Raw genomic sequence first — 24791 nt, forward strand, 5'->3', positions numbered from 1 at the left:
AACCTTCCTTAGAACCTTTGGCTAAATCTGACCTTATTTTTTTGTCTTGGAAGACCGTTTTCCTAGTGGCCATTACATCCACTAGGATATCTGAACTCCAAGCTCTGTCTTTGAAACCATTTTATTTAGTTTTTCACAAGGATAGGGTATCTTTACGAACCAAACCATCTTTTCTACCAAAGGTAGCTTCTTAGTCAAATATTAAATCAGGTCATTAATGTCTGTGGTTTTCTTTCCAGAGTTCTCAGACAAAGGTGAGTATATGTTACATCTGTTGGATGTACACGGACAACTACACTTCTTCCTTCACAGAACCAAATCTGAACAATTGTTTGCCTAATTTGAAATTGGAAAACGAAACAAACTGGTATCTAAAGTTACTTTGGCCAAAAGGTTAACCGATTGAGTTATCTTTGTTTATGAGAAAGTGGGCTTAACTTTACCAAAGCCTCCAAGAACCTATTCCACGAGGTATAGACAACTTCAACTTTTTGGTCTAGAACTTCCTTGGATGATATTTGTGCATCTGGGACATGGGCTAATCCTCATAACTTTGTTGTTCATTACAATCTGGATCTGGTTTCAAGCAGCCTTTGGCTTGGCAGTGCTCCAGAATATCCTTCCTTAGAGTTCTCCCGGGGTTTAGGGAGCTATGGACTCTATATCATTAGTTGAGGAATGAATGAAAATGACATCAGATTAAAAAGTTATGTATTTACCATAACGTTCCATCTGTGTCCGTTTTCATTCTTCCTCAACTCCTTTCCTACCCCCCCCCCCTTCCTTTAATTCCTTCTAGAGAGGTCAGCGTATTGCAGGAACTTCTGTTTCTTGTTTGAGCTCCAACTTCCTTTGTTCTATGATCTGTCATGGGTCTGTTATGTCTTGGGGCAATAAACTCAATCCAAGGTATGTCTGGGGCATTGTTGGTAATGTGAGGAGCTTGAGAGTTCTAGGATCCTACGGTCTGGAAGCATCAGAGTCTGATTCAAGTATTGGATTCAAACCCATCACTTGAGGAAGAATGAAAATGGGACATTATGCTGATTACATAACTTTTTAATTTAAAAGATGTGTATTTCATTTGTATGATGTTGTATACCAAGCCTTCTGGGAAACAGGTAGCTTTTCCTTCGGATGTAAATCTTGTCAGTAAAAGTAACCCTTGTTAAATTTGTATCAGCTGATCAGGCCAATTTGAGGTTCTTAACATGATGAACAGTTTTACAAGTTGCTCTGACCTCTGCAAGATTATCTGAATTGTAACATCTCACCTTATCTCATTTTTTGCAAATAAATATTTTCCTTAAATCCTTCATTTATGCCTAAAGCGGTTTCTCAGTTTACCTTGAGCCCAATTTCCCTGCCTTCTTTCCAGAAAGTAAAAATGAGGGAAAAGGGTTACCTCATACCTTGGATGTTAACATACAACTCTGGTACTATCTTGACGGAAAAAAATCATTCAGAACAAAAGGTCAGTCTGTGTCAAAACAGACTATTTCCAAGTATTTGTCTCATGTTATTTCCTTTTGTTATACCCACCACAGCAAGACTATTCCAGGCAAGGTCAAAGCTCATTCTACCACGACCTTGGCTTCATCTTTGGCTTTTTGGAAAGGCTTGGATTTTATAAGTATTCTGGAGGCAGCAACTTGGTCCTCTTAGCATAATTTTATGAAGCACTTTAAACTAGATTGCTTTTCCAAATCTAGGAAGGCTTTGTTAGGGCCATTCTCCAGGAGGTCCTGGACCCTCATCCTTCCTCCTCTCTCCTCCCAGTGAGTCTAAGCTGTGGTACTGTTACCTGTATAGCTAAGGCTCCTTCACCAGTGGTCCATATGAAGGACATAGTAAACTTAAGTAGCACAGGTTTTTCAAATGATCCGGCTGCTCCCTCCATCCATCCCCTTATTTTTGTATGTTTTATTATTGCCAAAGTAAGGACCATTATTTTTGTTTTTCTAGTATTGTCCTCATCATGGCTTTGTCCACCCTCTCTCTTTGGGCTGGAGAGCTCTGAAGGGCATGACATCTAAACCTGACATTTTATTCAGTTCATCTCAAGATGACTTAACTGTTGGGTGTATGGAGGGTGCCTAGAAAGCTTTGGAAGCTGTCCAGCTGTTACATCCTTAGCAGGATATAAAGCATATAGCTAAGGCTACTGCATCAATGATCATTCAAATAGCTAATGTTATGTTAAGTTTATTTAAAAACGCTACCTGTCAAATTTTTTTGCTCAAGAAAGAAAACTGCCTGTCTTTGTCACTTATTCATTTTGTTTTCTCTTGTGCGCGTGTCCACACATGTTGCTTTTTTTTCTTTTTATTTTCTTTTTGTGCTTTGCTGTCTAAACAGAAATGTTGTATTTTGTGAGAATAAAAATGTGGTCATCATTTGTGAGAAAAATGGTGACCATTTGCTTTTTTCAGTCCTTGCTTCATGGCAGCTTAAGATGCTCCAGTGAAGTAGATAACTTTGGGGGAACATTCATCCTCTGGTAGGGTATCTATGTACATTACTTGCATTATCTAATTACTTTTAAGATAAGTATTTATGTGGGAGTCCTATTTTCAGTGGCTAATTTCTTTTAATTTACCATTAATTTGAAAACAAGTACATTGTGATCTTATAAAGTGCAGGATATGACTTTAAGCTTAAAATCCAATTCTACTGTAACTGTATCAATATGTTTCTGTTAATCTGTGTAAAATGTCATGTCAACATTTGCTGATTTTGCTTTTGTAATATCCTGTTTTAATTTTCTGTATTATTTCTTGCTGGTTTTTGTTATGTATGTATGTACTTTGGACCTTTTCTCCCCGGGCCTCCATTGAAAAAAGGGCTCACCTCGGCCCAATAGACTTTCCCAGTCAACAAACTGCAAATAAAAATGTGAGACAGAACTTTTGTCTGGTCTCAACTATGTCCCATTTGGATAAAAGTAATGTGTTTGTACCATGAATTAACCACAATTCCATACTAGTTACAATTAAAGCATTCCTCCTCTATGGGTTTCTTGCAGGAATGCTTTATCTGCTTTATTTGTTTTGAAATATTTAATGAATCCGCATCTTATATGACCATTATTCAGATTTTCATGTAGAGAAATAATACGTTTAGCTGTGATAATCTTTTGCAACTTTGATGTTCGTGTTTCACTGTTGCAGTCATGACTGTAGGGTTCTCCCCTGCCGGCAGGCAGCCCTCGGTCGGCCAGAATCCCAAAGTCTGGGTCCGGCGTCGGCTGTTCAGCCATGCTCCCTGACGTCAGAGCGCCAGGAGTACAAAGCTGACAGCCGACGCCATCTTCTCCAGTCTTTCTTGTTGTGCGGTGATAGCAGTTCGCAAGTGCTGGTCGGCTGACTCCTGACAATTTTTTCTGTTAAATTTCAGTCCGAAGATTTTCTTCTCCACTCAAAGCTAAGTACCCCGTTGGGGAAACTTTTTTCTTGCTCCACTCCGATGTCAGAAAAAGTTAATAATTGTATTTCATGTGGGAAGCAAATACCTCATAAGGATTTTCATTCTTACTGTATTCCTTGCTTAGGCCCCGACCACGACGTAGCTAGTTGTCGGTTTTGTGCTAGATTCAATCAACGTACAATTAAGCGAAGGTACGATTTTGCTTTTCATTACTTCGGTAGGCGCTTTAACTACAAAATGTCATCGGATACGGTTCCGGCTACCGGAGTTCACAAACGTCGCAAGGATAAAGACAGGCCTCCGAGGTCCAAATCTGATGATAGCGCACAAGTGGAGCCAGCTTCAGGTTCGGCCGTCGTCAGTGAGGTGCTTTTGCAGCCCCTGTCGGCCATTTCAGAACCGATGGCCGAAACGAACTCTCATGAGGAGCCAACCAGGCCTTTAAATATTTCTATTGCAGGACCTTCGGACAATGCTCCTTCGGATGGGTCCGGAGCCGCTGTGCAGGTACTGGCTTCCGAAGGGGTTTTCAGGCCTACTCAGCTTCTAATAAAGGCAAAGACTCCTTCTAAATCAAAGACTGCAACACAGGCCTCTTCTGAACCGGCTCCCAAGTCACAGAAACAGTTACTCAAGATGGCGGAGGATTTACTTACTATGATTAGGGGTTCACATCCTCCTCCAGATAAAAGGCCAAGGCAGGATGTTTATTATGATTCCTCTGATCAGGCTTCTGTTTCCTCAGTTTCGTCTTCTGATCAGGAATATTCTTTCCCTCCTTATGAGGATTCTGATGCTGAGGAATCCTTTCCTTCAGCTTCTCCCCCTGAGGATTTCTCTTTTGGGGAAACTTTTCATGAAATTAGGGAACATTTCCACTGGGAAGGACAGGAGTATTCGGAATCTAAGAAAAGTGTGAGGGATTTTCTTCTTCTTCCCCAACATAGACCCCTGGCTATTCCTCCTGTTCTGGATATTGTGGATGATGCCTTTTCGGAGGCTAACTTAACCCCTGACTGTTTTCCTCCTGCTCCTGTTAAGCCTGATAGATATTACAGGGTTCCTGATTCCCACCAGTTTTTATACAAGAACCCTTCTGCTGACCCTGAAACTATTTCTCAGGGTCCTAAGGGAGTTAAGGCCACTTCTGCCAAAAATCCCATTCCTACTGAAAAGGATTCTCGATCCTTAGAAAGATGGGGCAAAAAGGTGTACACTTATGCTACTTTATCCATTAGGGCTTTAAACTGTTAGTTTCATATGCTGAAATACCAGCAATTTCTCTTGTCTGTTTTAAAACAAAAGCTTACTTCCATTTCTGCCTGTGCAGATGATCAGGAATTACATGACTTATTGCATGCCACTGAACAAGTTGGGAAGCATGGTTTACACTTGTGGATTTGATGCCTTGGAGGCCTCTTGTAGGGCTGCGGCCTCTGCACTGTCATTAGAAGGCATGCATGGCTAAAGTAACAAAATTTGCCTGAACAAGTAAAGGCTAAATTATTGGATGCTCCTGTTCAGCATAATGTTTTGTTTGGATCAAAAGCTGAAGAGGTGATTAAAAAGATGGAGGATAAGGCGAAATCCATGCAAACAGTTAAAGATTTCTTACAAGTACAGCCACCTAGATTTAGCAGGAATTGGCCTTAAAAAAATTCAAAAAAGTGTCTTCACTGTTGCACTCTGGGTTTCCCTCCCTCCTGTCCCCTCTTGTTTTTACTTTTGTGTAGTTCCTTTTTTCACCATTCTTCTGAGGTGTATTTGCATAGGTTATGGGACCTTTTTCATTTTGGGACTCCTGACATCTGGGGCAAGAAAAACTGGAGAAGATGGCGTCTGCTGTCAGCTTTGTACTCCTGGCGCTCTGACGTCAGGGAGCATGGTTTAACAGCCGACGCCGGACCCAGACTTTGGGATTCTGGCCGACCGAGGGCTGCCTGCCGGCAGGGGAGATCCCTACAGTCATGATTGCAACAGTGAAGACACTCGAACATCTACATTTATGGTAGGTGTACACAACTGTACTTTCTTCAGTGATGCTTTGCATAATTCTGCATTGAAACTATATGCATCACAAATAACTTTGTAGTTTTATAAATTGTACTAAAGAGCACTCCAAAATAAATTCTGAATAGCAGGCATGTTTTGATATACAACCATATCAACACATTTTTTTTTTTTTTTTACTCCATTGTTTTTCGTAGCTTAATCACGTCCCCTAACTAAGCTACCCTACTAACTTTATCTACCTATTTAACATCGAAAAGCCAGCAGATGTCATTGATCTCATTTATGGTGCTGAAGAGCTGTCAGTTATAAGTTGGATCACATTTTTACATAGTTATTTTCTTTCTCGTCTCTAGTATTTCCCATTCACCATTTATTGACATCATATTTGTTACTTCCTCTAACACTCAAGCACTCAAGTAAATTTAACAGTACAATAGTCTGCTCTTCAAGTGCTCTTTAACGTATTATATCACCAGGTAACCAAAACTCTAGTATTTTCTTTCCCCATAACCAATATCCTCACCCCTGTCCTTGTTCCTCTGATCTCCCTAGTCCTCTTAATTTTTTTCATAGTGTCAAGTATCCACTTCAGTCTCCACTTCTTACTCTGTGTACAACTGGCACCTTTGTTCATATTGTATTTTTTTTTGTATTTCTCCATGTCTACAGTCTTATCTTTGTTTCTCAAATAATTAGTCTACGTCCCCAACCCCATCTGTGTTTTAACATTTATTGATTTAATTATTTTTTGTGCAAAGTTGTGTGTGAATGAATACAACACATATTCTGTTACTTAGTTTAACTTTTGTGTGACATTACATTTAAGATTGTTTTTATATATTTATTTTTCAGAGCCCCTCTGAAAGTGGACTTAACTTAGTAGGGCTAGCCTCATCAATGTATCATAAATAAAACTAAAAAAAGTAGATTTTTTTTAAAATTCTGTAGATAATTAGTAATTGGAAAGGAAAGCAGGAAGGGGAAAACCTCTCTCACTTTCCCCTTCTACCTTTGTATAGTTTGTCTTTTAACTTCATCTCTATATTCATATTTATTTTTTTAATTTTATAGTATTAACTGTTAATGTGTGCCCCCATTTTATAATGCTTTTTATTTCTTCATTACCATACCTAATTAAGTAATATTTGTGTTTCCCTTTTCATCTTCGTTTTATCCTCTTTTATTTTGTGAAGACACATTGATACTTTAACATACAGATCCATATTTTTTATAATATCTTGATTTGTTTATTCCTTATGCTGTACTGTATTATTTAGTGTCTTGTTAAAAAATGTCATTGATGATTTATTAATTTTTGTATTGCAAGCTGTTTACCTCCTTTTCTCTTCCTTGCTGTCTTATTCATTCAGCTGTCTTATTTTTTAGATTTCTATTCCAATTTTTTTCTTTCATTTTCCTTTTTCCGCTTCCCATTTTCTTTTTCCCTTCCTTGTTCCTCTCTGTTTTGCTTTCCACCCCCCCCCCAACACACACACACACACACACACTGTTTCTTTTCTTCTTTTTTTTCTGTTTCTTTTTGTCACAGTTTTTACTGTGTGCTGATCTTTCCTGAGAGAAGCAGCTCTGTAGTTTGTCGTTTTGGTCTGGGTTTTGATGGAGACTTGACCCTCCTTTCAAGCCTTGCTAATTGTGCGACTGAAACTGTGGTTCACATCACATGCTATTTCTTGTATAGTTTGAAAGTTAACAGTTCGACTGATTTATTCCAGAGCTTTTAGTTCAAATGTCCAAGGTCATTGCTGCTGCTAGGAGCTGGGTTATACAGTTTTTACTGACAGATTAATCCAGCAGTTAGTCGCACTACTTGTGTGGGGAGAAAAAAAACTTAGACATAACTGCTATTTGGAAGTATGCTGTAGACAAGCAGGTCAGATTTGGTGGAAAAGGATAATTTGCTCTTTGACTTATTGAGGTGAGATGGGTACTTTGCACAGCAGTATTTTATGAGAGGTGCTCCTGCATTTTCCCTGCTTACATCCCTTCCTTCTTCGGAGGAATAACCATATATGCCCATGACTGTATGAAGAAGACTGGAAAGAATGATAGTCAGCATGCATCACCTTGTTTAGGTAGGTGTGTACTCTTCACAGCATCTAGGAACAGTTTCCCAGTGGAAAAAAATGGAATTATTTCCTAGTTAGGATTTAAACTGTGTTCTTATGTTACATTTGTAACTGGAGCAGAAGTTCCTTTGTAGATTGATTTGGTGAGCAGCACATATTTATATTACCTTCAAACATGTTCGCAAGAATAAAACTGGCTTGCCATTTGAGAATGTAGGTAACTGCATAAGTTATTTGTTCCTCTGGTAACTGTAGTAAATCTATCGGTCATAAAAATTCTAGACGAGTTATTCCATTTGTATATATATTCAGTTTTTAGCTACATTTTCTACTAATTCAATATGCTTTTACACTATTGTAGAACACTGTTGCATTTTTATGTAATGTCAAATAAGGATGCAGTAAAGGGGAAAAAAAAAAATTGAAACCCCCTGTCCCAAACAAATTAACAGACTGTTATCTGTGATGGAAAGGAAGACTATATTGTCTACCTTTTTTGTTTATTTAGGGCTGGGCAGTGGAGTAACCCGAACGAGTGTCTCCACAGGAGTTGGGACTGACATCAAGCAAGAGGAGAAAGAGGACGATGAAAACACATCTGTTACAGAAATTTCCGAAGATGAAAAGAAAGAATTCAAATCTTCCAGAACCAGAACAAGGTGTCCTTTTTTATAGATGATGTTGGGCTTGAGTGGGAAAGCAGTAGTAAAAGATAAAATGGTAACTTAGTGTGCCTGAACTTTTGAGTAGATTATGTTGGTGGTTGTCGAAACAAGGAAAGTGCTTTCTGGTTGTAAACGTTTCAGTGTTTAGGTACTAATAAGCTGCCTTTAAATGTATTTTCGGGTAGCTGAACTGTAATTACTTATGTGATGATTAGCTCTCAGAAACCTAATTGTAGTTTTGTATTAATGCGCAGTTAGTGTTTCTTTAGCCAGTAATCTGAAGAGTGCATTGCTGTACACATCTTATGTGGCATCTGCTGTTGCCATTTTGAAGCACACAGCTGTGCTTTTGTTTGTTAATTTACAGTAAACTCTGTTAACCTGCACCCATGGGGATTGGTAGATGCCGGATAACTGTTTCTGGTTGCTTTAGAGTTACTATTAAAAATAGGTCTGACCAATACATACCCTATACTATTTGTTTGATTTGACTTGTTCTCAAGTTGGGGAGAGAGGGAATTTATTCCTGTCTTCCCTTTTAAAACTCTAAAAACATAAGATATGTTTCTGCGGGGTGGGGGACAGAAAGGGCAACACATGAAAATTGTAATGTATTTCTTAGATATTTTTTTGCCGGTTGCTTGAGTTCCGGTTAACTGAGAGTTTATTGTGGTTAACTGCAAGCAGTGCAAGTAACATTTCTGACCTTACTGCAGAACTGCTTGATCAGACAGTAAAATTTGATTCCTTTCTAACTCTGCCTATCTCATTTGCAATGGAGGGTCTTTTGAAAAATCCCATTGTTTATATTCCAATTTATCTGAATTTGAAAATATTTTGAAAGGGAGAAAAACAAATTTGGGGACTCTATTTTTTTTTTTTTTTTTTTTAAATATGTATATTTTAGAAGTCTGAGATGTCAGCATTGCATTCACTCACTTATGTCCAGTGCTGAGCTGCAGTGAATTATGCCATATTAGTGTTAACATGTTGTAATTATGGTGCTGTTTGTGCTGGAGGAATATCCCTGTCTCGTTCTTTATTTTAAATTGTTAGTAATGGTGGTGATGAGGATGATGATGAGGACCTTTCCCCAGAGCAAAAGGCTGAGAGAGAGAAGGAGCGAAGGGTTGCCAATAATGCCCGTGAGCGACTACGGGTACGTGACATCAATGAGGCCTTTAAAGAACTCGGACGCATGTGCCAGCTCCACCTTAACAACGACAAACCGCAAACCAAACTACTTATACTACACCAGGCCGTATCAGTCATACTGAACCTGGAGCAACAAGTAAGAGGTCAGTGAGGGTCACGGAGAGTGGTGATTGGACTCCCAATACTGGTCCGGCACGGGGCTGTCTGTACTTTGTGATAAACATGCAGCATGCCTTGGTGCTAGCACTGCCCCCATGCTCCCTGCTTTGAATTTTCAGCACTTCTTGATTTACATTTTTATCTGCTTATTTTGTGGACTGTTGTGCATCCTGCTTTTTGCCACTTGCATGCACTGAATGGCATTTGTTTAGAAGTCCGCACAGTAATGCTGTTTTGAAGTGTGGAAAGAAATAAGGGTGTTGTCTAATTGAAAAGTGTCTAATATCTAAAAAATTGTTTATTATTTTTTAGTGATGTTAGTGTTATGTTTACCAAATGCAGATGGTAGAACAATGTACACTGTCATAATATGTAGTATTTTTTTCTCTTGTGGATTTCAAGAATGGTGGTGTCTGGATGTGCACAGCATAATAGTTAATGTTGATAGTTTGTATTTCCAAATGTTTTCTAAAAGCACCATTGTTTAGACCTGTTTTTAAAGGAAAATGGGGTTTAAGATGAGACACGTGAAAAGGTAAGCATTTTAATCTAAACTGACTCTCTTCAATCAGACTTCTACCCTTTGTAAAGCCACAAAATGAAATACAAAGTGGGGATTGGTGCAGTTTGGGTTTGTTCATAACTCTTAAAATAATGATTGAGTACTACATAGAAGACAGCTGTTTGTGCTGGATGCTGAGCCACTTGTAGTGCACTTGAACTATGCATCATTGAAATTTAGCTTTTTTGCTATTGCTACATGCAGTGCATGCTTTATTCATTTTTTCTTTTAGTCATTGTGTCATAAACTCTAGCAGGATAACCCTTTCTTTTGCAGATTTTGCTGTTCGGAGTCAGATTTAGAACTTTTGGTCTGTGCCTGGCTCATCTTTTTCTTGCTGTCTCTTTCCTGTTTGTCAAGTTTTGCTTTCCATAACAAGTGTTTTTCCTTCCCCCATTGTATTTCTTTTTTCTGTCTTTCAATTTTCAACTGGACAGTCCCAGCCGAAGCCACTCAGTGGCTCCCTCTCAACCTTGTACTTGCTGTTTTAGGGAAAAAAGGAGAAGGGAGTGTGTTGCAGTTAGCACCTGGTTCACCTTGGTCTCCCTTGCTTGTCTGTGCATCTCTTAATGGAATAAAGCTTTTGTGTCCTTCTCTAACCCACCCAATATGATGATATAGCCAGAGTTGTGACAGTTGTTTATGCATTTATTCTGTTCAGAAGCTGGGGAAAACAGCACTGTTGGAAATGCATTTATCTGGTAAGTGAACTGATCCTTCATTGATAATTTTTAACAATGACGTGGGTCCCACGGGCATGTCCTAATAACCATGAATGAAAAGATTTTGGAGTAGCTAGTCAGGCAGCATGCTTTTGCAAGATGGAAGAAAACTGGAGTATCCGTCAAAAGCACTTGCCACCACTGGGAAGATCATGCAAGCTTCACACAGATGATGTATGAGATAAACGTTTGGGAAGATGGAGAGACTTCTGCCAGGGTCAGTTGTTAAATGTACTGGAACTTCATTAACAAGTTTACAACATAGCTTACTTGCAGTTCAGTAGTAGGATGTTAAATGTTGAGCACCACTTGATTCACAGTAACCTTAGTAACTTAGACCAGAGAGTGAAAAGGTCACAGAGGCAAGCCATTCAACAAAATTTGCAAAGAAAATCCCAGCCCATGCTATTTTTTTTTCATTATAATACCTTGAATCTCCTGTGTGGAGGCCCATGGGATATATGCAGATGATCCCTTAAGGACATAGTGTTTCAGGTACATGACTTCTGAATGCCCATGACTTTTTTTTTTTAAGTCTTTGTGTACATTTAAGCCAGTAACGCCAGACTTAATGGTAACAATGCTAGTTGAAGACATTTGCTGTACAAAAGTATAACGAAAGCAAGACTGCATTAGAATGTTCATTTTAAGCAGAATCTAATACAGAAATAACATTTTTGTAGATAACTTAGAAAAAGTGTAGAAAATGTCTGTTTCCCCTCTTTTGTTGATTATGGTTCTGCACAGTTCAGGAGACTACTAGTATTTATGCATGCTCCATGTAGTGCTTTTGAATCCAGGTAAATTTTTAATTGTACTGGTTATTCTTTGCTTGCAGTCTACTGAGTGCAAACCAAGATAAGTTTGCATTCACAGGTTGTATATACACATAGTCCAGTATTCTTAATAGTCAACTTATCAAAAGGTTTAGTAGGACTTCTTGGGTACATTACAAACAAACCCCTGTAAAGTTTAGGCATGAGCCTTTTGAATTTGTTTTTTCACTTTTTTTTTACTTTTTTTTTAGAAAGAGGCTGCAGTTACCAAGCAAGTATTTGTTACACTTGCACTATCTTAACTTTTTACTGTAAAATTCTGTATGCACGTTGACACTGATGACATTTCATTTCTTCTGCTTTTTTTCTTGCTAGTATTGTGTAAATTACATTTCATTTTTGTAGCATCAGAGTTCAATTAATATGTTAAAATGTCTGATGTCCTTCATGGATGCATCTGCAGTCATAACAAGTGGGGTTGTCCTGTCGTCAGGCAGCCCTGCAGTCGGCCGGATTCCAAAGTCCGGGTCCGGCTTCGGCTGATGTCGCACTCCACCCGACGTCATCTCTGTTGGTCTTCGGGTATAAAAGCATCAGCCGACGCCATTTTCCTCAGTCTTTCTTGCCGCGTGGCGCCCGAAGCAGAAGCTGTTCGCAAGTGCCGGTCGGTCGGATCCAGAGATTACTTCTACCGAATACTACTTCGAAGACTTCTAAAGCTAAGTACCCCGTTGGGGACTCTTTCTTGCCTCAGCCGATGTCAGAAAAAGTTAACAATTGTTTAACCTGTGGGAAACAAATACCTCATAAAGATTTCCACTCTTACTGTCTGCCTTGTTTAGGCCCAGCCCACGACGTAGCAGCCTGTTCGGCCTGTGCCTCTTTCAACCGACGAACGCTTAGGGCGCGGTCGGAGTTACAAGAACAGTTTTTCGGCAGTGATTTTGCGTACATTATGCCGCCGGATCCTCCGACTACCCAATCTTCCAAAAAACGCAAAGATAAAGACCGACACTCGCGGTCCGCGGTTTCGGCCGAAACCACGGCAAAGCAAAACGCGAGTGTCTCGGTTTCGGCGAAACCGAAAAACTGCTCAAAGTACAGCTGAACCTATTCTTACAACTGAGGCCCCTGCTACAATTCTTGAATCGACCTCAGAAATTTTACCCACTACGGTGGTTGACTTATCAGACACCATCCCCTTGGATGTCTCTACCCCAGCACGTGGTGCTGCTAGGCCTCCAGCAGCCATGTCCATTAAGGCCTTCGCCAGGGCTAAAGCAGCCAAGACTACTAAATCAGTGCCTGTTAAACCCCCTCATCCAGGCCCTCTTCTAGTTCTCAAATGCTTTCTTTGGCAGAAGATTTAATTTCTTTAATTAGAGGATCTCAATCTCACCCAGACAGGGCCTCTCAGCCCCAGAGAAGAGACCTAGGGCAGAGCCCCTGAGCCAGTGTCTTCTGATGATTCTGCTGATGAATCAGACATAACTGACCAGCCTGAGGCTCCCTTCTCCAATTTTGAAGATTCTGATGCTGAAGAATCCATTCCAGCTGCTTCCCCACCAGAAGAATTCTCCTTTGGGGAAACCTTGCATGCCATGCGAGAACAGTTCCAATGGCAGCAACAGGATTTTTCAGACTCCAGAAAAGACTTAGGACCTTTCTGCACCTCCCACAGCACAGGCCCTTAGCTATACCTCCTGTTCTCTCTGTGGTGGATGATGCTTTCAATGATGTTTGCTCCGCTCCAGATTCTTTACCCCCAGCCCCTGCCAAGCCAGACAGATTTTACAGGGTGCCAGATAATCATCACCACCTTTACAAGGCCCCACTTGCAGACCCAGAAACTATATCCCAGGGTCCCAAGGCAGTAGCGACCACAGCTAAAACCCTATTCCTTCTGAAAGGGAAGCAAGGTCACTAGACAGATGGGGTAAAAAGGTCTACACTTCAGCTACTCTCTCAGCTAGAGCTTTAAACTGTCAGTTTCACATGATACAATACCAAGAGTTTATGCTTGATCAGTTAACTAAAAAACTAACTACTGATGAATCTCTTGATAAGAAATATGTATTAGAGATGGTAAATAACATACAACAGGTTAGCAACCATTCCTTAAAATGTGGCTATGATGCACTGGAGGCTTCATTTAGATCAGCCATGACAGGCACAGTGATAAGAAGGCATGCATGGCTAAAGGAACAAGCTTTACCGGATCATGTTAAAGCTAAGTTGCTAGATGCTCCTATGGACAAGACAAGTTTGTTTGGTACACCTGCCCAGCAGGTTATGAAGAAAATGGAAGAAAAGGCTAAATCTGTTCAAACTGTTAAAGATTTCTTGCAGGTTCAACCCCAAAGGTTTAGCAGGAACTGGCCTGCCAAAAATTGGTCCTTTCCTGACTCCACAAAATTTCAAAGGGGCAGGAATAGACGTTCCAGAGGCAGAAACCAATCCAGAGGAGGTGCCTACAGAGGACGACAGTGGCAAGGTAACAACAGAGGCACAGACACAGCCACTGCCACTACATCAGCACAACCACAGTGACTTAATCCTAAATCCGCCTACCAGGGAACAAATAGCAGCTCCTCTAGGCGGAAAGTTAACCTTATTTTCAAAGAACTGGCACTACATAACAAAAGACAAGTGGATTTTACAAACCATAGATCAAGGTTACCGGTTTCACTTCCACACTTTACCAGTCAAAAGAGGAATGCCAAATCTACCTCCAAATCAAAAAAGAGGCTCTACGCCAGATAATGGAGTTAGCAAACATGAGAGCTGTGGAAAGAGTGCCAACAGCAGAACAAGGAAAGGGGTTCTACTCCAGACTATTCCTAGTTACAAGAAAGGAAAAAAGTTGGAGACCAATTCTAGACCTGTCCACCTTAAATACATACATCATTGTCCCAAAATTCAAAATGCTGACCCTACAGCAACTTCTTCCCATGCTGGGCAAGGAGTCTTGGCTGGTAACTCTAGATCTCAAGGAGGCATACCTGCACGTCCCCATTCGACCAATCTGCAGAAGATACCTCAGATTTCTTGCAGGATCAGAGCACTATCAATTCTCAGCATTGCCCTTTGGCTTATCTACTGCCCAGAGTATTCACAAAATGCCTGGCATCAGTAATCGCCCATTGCAGACTACAGGGAATTCAAATTTACCCATACCTGGACGACTGCCTGCTACAAGGGGACAACAAAAGCAAGCTGACAACAGATTTACAAAGGGTCATTTACTTGCTACAAGGACTGGGATACACAGTCAATTTACAAAAGTCAAGGCTGATACCATCCCAAACAAGGACATTCTTGGGCTGAATTGGACACAGTACAACAAATGGCATTCCTGACTACAGAAAAACAAAAGAACTTCCTCTTTACTTCTTGGCACTAACAAAACTGAACAAGTTAACAGCAAGAAAATTTCTACAGGCCTTGGGCTTCATGGCATCATGCATAATCTTGGTCCCATTTGCCAGACTACATATGAGGAAACTACAGTGGTACCTAAAGAATTTATGGTCCCAACACAGACACAGTCTAGAAACAGAAATCCCACTAATTCCATGCTTAAAACAGGAGTTCCTATGGTGGGCTCAGGCATGCCAGTCAAACCCAGGCCTGCCCTTCCGCAGATGTCAACCAAGCCAGACCATCACAACAGACGCTTCAGACCTAGGATGGGGGCCCACATGCTAGACAAATGCGTGCAAGGATTGTGGACACAGGATCAACTTCACCTGCACATCAATCTAAAAGAAATGCTGGCAGTAAAACTGGCAATCCAGAAGTTCGAACCATTCCTCAAAGAGGGCCAGTTGATGATAAGGACAGACAACACCACAGTCATGTGGTACATCAACAAACAGGGAGGCACTCATTCATACCCCCTATGCAGAATGACCTTGGAGCTGTGGACCCTGGCACTCAGCTACAACATTCAGTTACAGGCAATATTTGTACCGGGGAAAGACAATACTCTAGCAGACATACTAAGCAGAACCACTTCGGATGCCCACGAATGGAAGCTGCACCCGGACATCTTCAAGACCATCTCAAAGAAATGGGGAATGCCACAGATAGACCTATTCGCATCACCTCTCAATCACCAGCTCAAAAAATTCTGCACAAGGACATTCCACCCACTAGCATGGAAAGTGGACTCACTCTCCTTCAACTGGAAAGGCCTAACAGCATATGCATTCTCACCTCTTCCTTTGATACACAAGGTACTACTAAAAATCAAGGAAGAACGTCCAAGGATAATCCTGATAGCCCCAAACTGGCCAAGACAACACTGGTACCCACTACTGAAGAGCATGTCTCGAACACCCTGTGGCCAATACCCCTGATGCCTTTGATGTTAACTCAGAACAACTACAGCATCATACATCCCAACCTAAAAACGCTGCAACTGACTGCATGGAACATCACATAGCAGCAGCTAATCCAGAACTTTCCCAAAGAGTTAGACATTATTCTTGAAGCACGCAGACCTTCAACAAGAAAGAACTATGCTGGAAAATGGAAAAGGTTTGTCATTTGGAGTACCGAAAGAGGAAAAGATGTGTCAAACATAGATATGCCTAACATTCTGGAATATCTGGCCGAACTTCTTCATTCAGGCCTGTCCTACTCCTCCATCAAGATACATGCATCAGCTATTTCAGCAGAATACAGCTTTGATCCACCTGTTTTTACGCACCCTTTGCTCAGGCAGTTCCTCAGAGGAATCAAGAATGTAAAACCTCCAAGGAAACCACCATTACCAGCTTGGGACTTAAACTTTGTGCTAGAAAAGTTGACACTAGCACCCTTTGAACCAGCAGCAACAGCAGACCTACAACACCTGTCATGGAAAACTGCTTTCCTACTGGCAATTACTTCAGCAAGGAGGGTTTCAGAACTACAGGCCTTAATGGCAGTGCAACCCTTCCTAATCTTCCACCAAGATAGAGTGTCCTTGAGGACTAATCCTACATTTATGCCTAAGGTGGTATCCAGAGTATCTTTAAACCAGGCAATCCACCTACCTACCTTCTTTCCCAACCCACAAAACAGAGGGGAAAGAATACTGCACACCTTGGATGTACATAGACAGCTACGCTACTACTTGGACAGAACAAAAAATAGCAGAAAGACTGACCAACTTTTTGTAGCCTATGCAACAGGAAGGGAAGGAAAAGCTATTTCCAAACAGACAATCTCCAAATGGATAGGAAATTGCATACGATACTGTTACTCCTTCCATGGAAAACCAATTCCACAGAACATAAGACCTCATTCTACAAGGGCAACAGCCACTACCAGAGCCTTCTTACGAGGAGTGGCAACCAAAGACATTATTGAGGCGGCTACTTGGACCTCCGTGCATACATTTGCCAAGCATTATAATTTGCCTCTTTATTCCAGATCCCGAGCAGGGTTTGCCACTGCTGTACTGCAAGGGATCCTAAACACACCATAATCTACCTTTATCCTCCTCACCTAGTTGGCTATGGTATTCTACCCACTTGTTATGACTGCAGATGCATCCATGAAGGACATAGTACAGTTTTGTACCTACCATAAATGTAGATGTCCGAACTGGATAGCATCTGCAGTCAGGATTACCCTCCCTCCTTCCCCTCTGTGGTACTCCTAGGGTGTTTACCCTCCTAATAGCTAGCTGTCGGGGGGGAGTCTTTTATGGTGTATTTGTTTGTATATATGTACATATATGCTTATTGTTGTGTTTACCTCTATCTATTTGGAAACATTGGCATCTATCCAAATTTTACCCTGCAAGAGGGCTACTGGCATCTGGGGCAAGAAACACTGAGGAAAATGGCGTTGGCTGATGCTTTTATACCCGAAGACCAACAGAGATGACGTCGGGTGGAGTGCGACATCAGCCGAAGCCGGACCCGGACTTTGGAATCCGGCCGACTGCAGGGCTGCCTGACGACAGGACAACCCCACTTGTTATGACTGCAGATGCTATCCAGTTCGGACATCTACATTTATGGTAGGTACAAAACTGTACTTTTTGTTTCATGTTGCCTCACAGCAAGAGGTTCTCCTGTTCGATTCTCGGCTGGAGTGCCTTCTGTGTGGAGTCTGCATGTCCTCCCCGCAGTCGAGTGGCATTCGAAAAAATGCGTAAATGGGTGTGCCTTCGTTGAAGGTTGGGCATCGGGCTGGCAACTCAGCACCATAAAAATCTACTGCCAGTCATTAGTGGACCGGAGTTCCACTCTGGCGACCCCTAACTGGGAAAAGCCGAAAAGACAAACAACTGGACACCATTTGTTTTGTACAGAAAAGTAACAGCTTTTGTCATTTTATGAAGCTCAGAAGTGCCAGTATAAGACCCTAACTGAGCTGCAATATGAAGGGTCTTTATCTTTGTACTCTTTACAGAACCAGGGGGTGGCCTTTTATGTGAAAGCTTTTTCCTCTACTGGTGCCTTATAGCTTCCAGTTTGCTGCTTCTTGACCTTTTGACCTTTTGTTATTTTCTCATGTTAATATTATTGGCTGCTTTTGAAAATGTGAGAAAGTTGATTTTTAACATTCGTACTTCTGATGTTAAAACTTCTTTAAACTCCTTAATTGTCTGATCTGATGTCTTTCTCGCTCTGATTCACTCTTTGGTTACGGATCCGATCCTCTAATCTATCTCTGCCGCCTTCTACAGACTTCAGTGTCCAGGCTCGAGCTCCTCCCTTACCCATAATCCCCTGTACTAAGCACAGCTACCTCAGATCTCATTTGCCGCCATTTGCATTGAATGTGCTTGTAGATCAGTGTGTGTGTATGTACCTTTAAGAAGCTATTCAAGGGCTTGCACAAGTGTATAAATACTGAGCACATGCGAGTCTGACGGTCATTTTGTAGTACGCTGTTGAGATGTAAGCATTGTATGTCTGTAAGGTCTGTCTGTTAATCAGTTCATGTATATTTTATGACGCCACTATCATCCTTGATGTGTTTCTGTGTAATAAACCATCTGAATGATCTACCCCCACCTGCTTGTCATCTGTTAGAGAGGAACAAGAGACATGGTGTCAGAACAGGCATATTTAAAAGGGCATGGTGTCAAAAGGAAACCTGGCCAAAAGGACTTGTTGCCAGAAAGAGCTCCAGTTTCTTCAGTTTGAGTCCGCGAGGCACCCGGTTGGTATTGGAGGAATATAGAGCAATGGATCATCCCTATTGCACATATAATTCACAAAACAGGTCAGAAACAAATTTTAGATGTTAAAATTTGCTCAAATAATTTTCTATTTGCAAAATATGAAATGAGGCATACAGAACGCTCTAAACGATACTCGAATAAACCTATATTTCCGATGTTAATAAAAAATACTCAAATTACTATGGAAAATGTTTGAAATAAAGTCCAAATTGCATACAACAAATAAAATAAGGGAAACAGTGGCATAAGCATGTATCTTCTGTATTAAAATATATCAGAAGTGTATAATGTGTTTGCATGTTTGTGCAGTATTACAGTAGTTATTTTGCAAAATACAGCCGTTTCGGAGCATATTTTGCAAAGTACAGTATTTCTAAGAGTTTATTGTGCATTTTAATGTTATTACAAGCTCACAGAACAGTTTGTTCATACATAGTTACAAGGGTCATATCTTTCAGTGTGTTTGTGCGTACTTCGTGGGCATGGCTGACAGATTTCGAAAACCCACTGCACTTGTGTCTACAGTAATATTGCAGAGAACTGGAGAGTGGTTGAGCAAGAGTACATTTTCATGCTGACTGCATTTTCTGATAAAGATGACTATACAAAGGCATTTATTCTGTTAAATTTAGCTGGATCCGAAGCCATTGAAAGGAACATTCATTTGTATATGCACCTGATGTCTTTTCAGAAGAGAGAGAAAATCATCATATTGTTGTACTGGCTGAGTCAAGGCCAGAGTGCTTAAATTGTAAATTTAGAGAAATGTGTAACCCCCAGACAAATGTTACTTTACGCAAGGGATCAAAAGCCTGATGAAACTTTTGCAGTATATATAACTGAGTTGAGAAAGAAAGCTAAAATGTGTAGATTTGGTCATTTAAGGGATGAGCTGATAGACTTGTGTGTGGTATTAAAGATGATGCTGTGAGAAAGATTTTGCTTTGTGACAGTGATTTAACTGTAAATAAGGCCATTGAGATTTGTCAGATATGAGCTCATAAAAAAGCACAAAATATGCTTACAAATGAGAAATTCATGTTTCCAGCAACTTCTAGAGCTCATGTTGATGGTATGCAGCACGTGGTTAAAAGAAACAGGCCCAAGCCCTGGCAGCAACTGTAGCCCCTGCTGCACTCACTGGCAAACCCCAGAGCTTTCTAGTAAATTCCAGAGTTTGCACAGTCTTCAGTGAAGCATAAGAGTGAGTCAGCAAACTGAAAGCATGAGCCCCCACCCAGTTTCATTGCTGTTCAGATAAATGGAAAACCCGTAGAGCTCAAAGTTGACACAGGTTCCAAGTGCAGTGTTATGTCAGCAGAAAGATTTGCTAGATTGTGTCATGGTGAAAGGCTTGATTTGGCAAAGTGTGTGAAGCTTGCTGCTTATGGAGGTGAAGAAATTCAAACTGAAGGCTCAGTAGTGCTTTCATGTTACTCTGCTGGGAGATGTTACAACTTATTTTATATAGTCAAGAGGCACATCCAGTCATTATTAGAGCTCAGAGACCATTTGAAAATGGGACTGCTTTCATTTAACAAGGAAGTTCATCACATTAGCTTAAAAGACCACTACTCCAATTTGACCCAAAATATTTTTTCTACCTATGCTGATCTTTTTGAAGACAAACTAAGGAAGCTTCCAGTTGTGTACTCCATGAAGTTGGACCCAGATGTCAGTCCATTTGTCAGGCCAGCTTAGAGTTCCAGTAGCCATGCAAGACAGAGTCGAGGCAGAGCTAGATGAAATGGTGCAGCAAGGTGTAGTTTGTCCACTTGATGAACCTCCTGAATTGGGTATCTTCCATGATCATAGCTCATAAGAAAAGCTCAAATGACATCAGGATATGTATTGATCCACGAGATTTGAACAAGTACTAAAAAGACCTCATCATCCAGTGAGCACAGTCGAAGTCACATCTCTGATGCCAAATGCCAATGTTTTTTCTGTCTTGGATGCAATATTTAATTTTGGCAAATTCAGCTTAACAAGAAATCCTCATTGCTCACTACATTCAGTACTCCATTTGGCAGGTACAGATTTTTGAGAATGCCATTTGGGATAAATTCTGCAAGTGAAGTCTTTCAGCATGTAATGGAGCAATTTTTTTTCTGGGTATCCTTGTGCTGTTATAATAGACATACTAGTAGAAGATAATGGTGAAGCTAAGCATGACAGAAACCTCAGAAAAGTTCTGGAAAGAGCATGTCGAGTGTATCTTAAGCTCAATCCACAGAATTGCAAATTCAGGCTACAATAAGTTACTTACACTGGTAATTTATTTACCAGTTCAGGCCAACGACCAGACACTTCCAAGCAAACGGCCATTCTCGAGATGCCATTTCCAGACAATGTTCAAGCCCTGCAATGATGTCCTCCTTTTCCAATGTTTCAGTATTCTACATATGGATTTACTCCTCCTGTCTTGCAAATGATATGGCCAGTATACAAAAGTTTTCAGTCCATTTGATGTGCGTGGGACGTCTGAAGTGGCAGAGGGAAATGTGGGCCGTAAAAGTGACTTCTGCACACACCAGCCCTCAGAATTTCTCATACGCCAGTCATACGCCAGGTGTTCCTGCTACCGCTGACTTTGGATTCAAAGAATTAAGATAAGTACCCCACTGGGGACCCTTTCATTTCTTCCTTTTACTTGTATTGCCTGTTCATGTTATCCAGAAATGACAAGTTTAAGTGTGGCTGGCAGATTCTCCACAAGGATGCCCATAATCATTGTCTTTTCTGCTTGGGACGGTTGCACGACTATAAGGCCTGCCGCATTTGTCAGGTGTTAGTACCCAAGACCCTGTGTAGCCTCTTGCATGCTTTAATAAATCTTTACTTGCAAAACTAATGCCTTAAGCAGACTGCATTAGGGATGGAGGGCTCCACCGACATTCTTCTGAACCTCCAAAAAAGAAGGCCAAGACCTTACGGCCTAACTCTTCCGTTGGGCTTTTGCCGTCCGATCCTTAGCCTGTGGCCGACTTTGGCCTGGTAGAGGGATCCAGATCTGCTGCAATAGATATAGCAGGTACATCCACAGATACCGCACAATCCCACGGTGAGAGCACATCCGCTGAGGCTTTAGCCACATCGGTCTCTGCTGAGGGGAACCAGCATTTTCATAAGGCCCGTTGGATCCCTCCGATCCTTTGCAGCCTCCAAATTCTAGACCCCTTCAGATGCCTACTAGGCCCCTTAAAAAGAGAAAAAAAAAAGCACATCTCTCCCTCTCCTGAAAGCATGCCTGATTGGTATGCTTTCAAAGTCTGTTTAATGCTTTCATGGCCTTGCGGCCTACCTCCAGTGTGAGTGCTAACATATCCCCACCACTCCTGAGCCCTAGGCCTCAGATCCTAACACAAGGGAAGAGGAAGACTGAGGAGTATTTATCTTAATCTTTCCAGATTTCTTCTCCCTTGGGGTATGGCTCCCCAGAGGAAGACTCAGTTGATCCTGACTCCCTAGCTGAGGACTTGACCTTTGGGGAAACTACCTCCAAGATGAAGGATCATTTCAAGTGGGAATCCTCTGAAATGACTGAGGTCCAAAAAAGATACTATGACCTCATTCAGATGGATTCCCCAAGTCCATGTGCTGTTGCCCCTATCCTTCCTGCTTTTCTAGATGCCTTCTCCTCAGCATCACTTAATCCAAATTCCCAACCACCTGCTCCATGCAGACCTGACAGACTTTATAAGGTGCCTGACACTGCTAAACACCTGGCTAAGTACCCACCTGCTGACACTGACACAATGTCTTTACAGGCAAGGCTTTTAAGCTTTTACCTACTACCACCATTCTCCCTGCTGATAGACAGCAAAGCAATGGAATGTCTGGGTAAGAAGATTTATATCTCTGCTACCTTGTCCTTCAGAGTGACTAACTACCAGACACGCATGGCCAAGTATGCTTTATCCCTCCTGGAATCAGCCACAAAAGAACTGGCTGATATCCCTAACTGCTCTGTCCTCTCTTGTGGCCCTCACTTCCCAGGTTACCAGGCACTCTATAAAGTGCAGTTATGAGGCTGCTGAATCTTCAGCCAGGTCAGCAGCATCACCATCTGCCTTACGTAGATGCTCTTGGCTTCGCCTCTAACCCCTGCCTGATGATTTTAGGGTCAGGTTTATTGATGCACCCCCAGACAATACAGCATTTTTTGGCTCTAAAGTAGCAGACCTTTTCAAGTCACTGCAGCAAAAAGGTAAAGAAATGCAGGACCTTAAACACTTGCTGGTTTCCTCCATACCAAAGTTTCAAAGAAACTGTCCAGCTAAAACCCAGTTTATAAGGAAGCACTCTCGTCCTGCTGTTCCTACAAGGCCTAGGAAGCCTACGAGGAAACAACCCCCTCCAGTGAGAGCATCTCCCTCCTCTAGCCAGAGACCGCCTTTTCAAGATAGGGCAGGTAGCATCTGACTACCTGCTTTCCTTGCCTCCTGTGTTAGCCCGCCTCTCACTGCCTCCCTGTGTGGACCAACATCACCTCAGACACGTGGGTCCTGTCCATCCTCCAGAGTGGTTATTTCATGTTTTAGCTCTCCCCTCCAAAATGAAAAAGCACCCCACAGCAACCTACACAACCGTTGCACCTCATCCAACTGGTGTTGCACACAGTGCTGGCTCAGGGCACCACTGAATCAGGTCCCTCAGCTGCAAAAGGAAGAGGGTTCTACTCCAGGATCTTCCTGATTCCCAGGAAAGATGGACCCTGGAGACCTATTCCAGACCTCTCCCCACCTCAACCTATTCTTGACGGTCCCTACCTTCAGGATGTTGACCTATCCAACCCTCTTTCCTCACCTGCTCCCCCAAGGGTTCATGGCCACATTAGAAGTAAAGGATGCTTATCTCCACATCCCCATAAAACCAACTTTCAGGAAGTGCCTGAGGTTCTTGGTTGGGTTCTTCTCACTTTCAATTCTCTGTCTTGCCTTTTGGGCTTTTCACTGCACCCAGAGTCTTCACAAAATGTATGGCACCAGTGATTGCTTATTGCAGGACAAAAGGAATACAGATATTCCCTTACCTGGATGACATGTTGATCCAGGCAGGCAGCAAGGAGACCCTCCAGCTACACATCTGCAGTGTAGTGTCTCTTCTGCAGACCCTGGGATTTGTTAAACTTCCAAAAATCGCTTCTCCAACCAACCCAAGACATTGTCTTTCTCGGGTGCAAAATACGTTCAGACCACATGGAAGCATACCTTCCAAACCTAAAAGTGGAAACATTGATGGAACATCTACTTCTGGTCCTTTACTCTACAGATTTGACAGCAAGGCAGTTACTCAGACTCTTGGGCTACATGGCAGCCACCATCCCCAATGCTACCCTTGGCAAGACTGCATATGAGAAAGTTACAATGGTATCTTTGTTCAGTCTGGACACACTACTCCCATCCTCTGGATCACAGGGTGCCCCTTTTCCCTTGCCTGAAAAAGGAAATACACTGGTGGTTGGAACAAGTAACCACAATCCAGGTCTTCCCCTCCAACCACCACTACCTACACAGGTCATGCACATGGATGCCTCAGACTTGGGCTGGGGGGCAACTCTGGGCCATCAAAGGGTCCAAGGCTTATGGCCAAAACCTCAGACTGGAGTACATCAATGTTCAAGAGATGAGGGCAATCCTTCTGGCTCTTTGGGTGTTCCTACCTTTCCTCCAGCAAGGTCCCTTGAAGATTTACACAGACACCACCACTGTGGTATCTCAACAAGCAGGGAGGGACAAAGTCATACCTTCTGTGCAGACTAGCCCTTCTGGTATAGGAACTAGCCAGCTCACAGGGAATTACTCTGCAGGCGGTCTACATTCCCTCTCTCCACAACTCCCAGGTAGACTGTCTGAGCAGAATAATCACAAACAACCACAAATGAATGCTTCACAGAGATGTGTTCTTGGATCTGGTCCACAGGTGGTATACACCTCAAATACACCTGTTTGCTTCCTCCATCAACAGGCAGCTACCTGGCTTTTGCACCAGGATACCAGACCCCCAGGCACTGGCAACAGATGCCTTCTCAATC

At 41.8% G+C, this 24791-nt stretch overlaps 1 protein-coding gene across 1 annotated transcript in view; it reads left to right on the top strand.

Moving 5' to 3' along the window:
* TCF3 (transcription factor 3) overlaps positions 1–24791 on the top strand; it is a 2378933-nt gene that overhangs the window by 2083716 nt on the left and 270426 nt on the right. Inside the window, exons 16-17 of the mRNA XM_044054828.1 lie at positions 8035–8185; positions 9248–9489. Coding sequence (XP_043910763.1) covers positions 8035–8185; positions 9248–9489 — 393 coding nt within the window. The remainder of the gene's footprint in view (positions 1–8034; positions 8186–9247; positions 9490–24791) is intronic.

The sequence above is a fragment of the Protopterus annectens genome, chromosome 13.part0 (genome assembly GCF_019279795.1).
Source record: "Protopterus annectens isolate FY-2018-M chromosome 13.part0, PAN1.0, whole genome shotgun sequence".
Classification (NCBI taxonomy): domain Eukaryota; kingdom Metazoa; phylum Chordata; order Ceratodontiformes; family Protopteridae; genus Protopterus; species Protopterus annectens.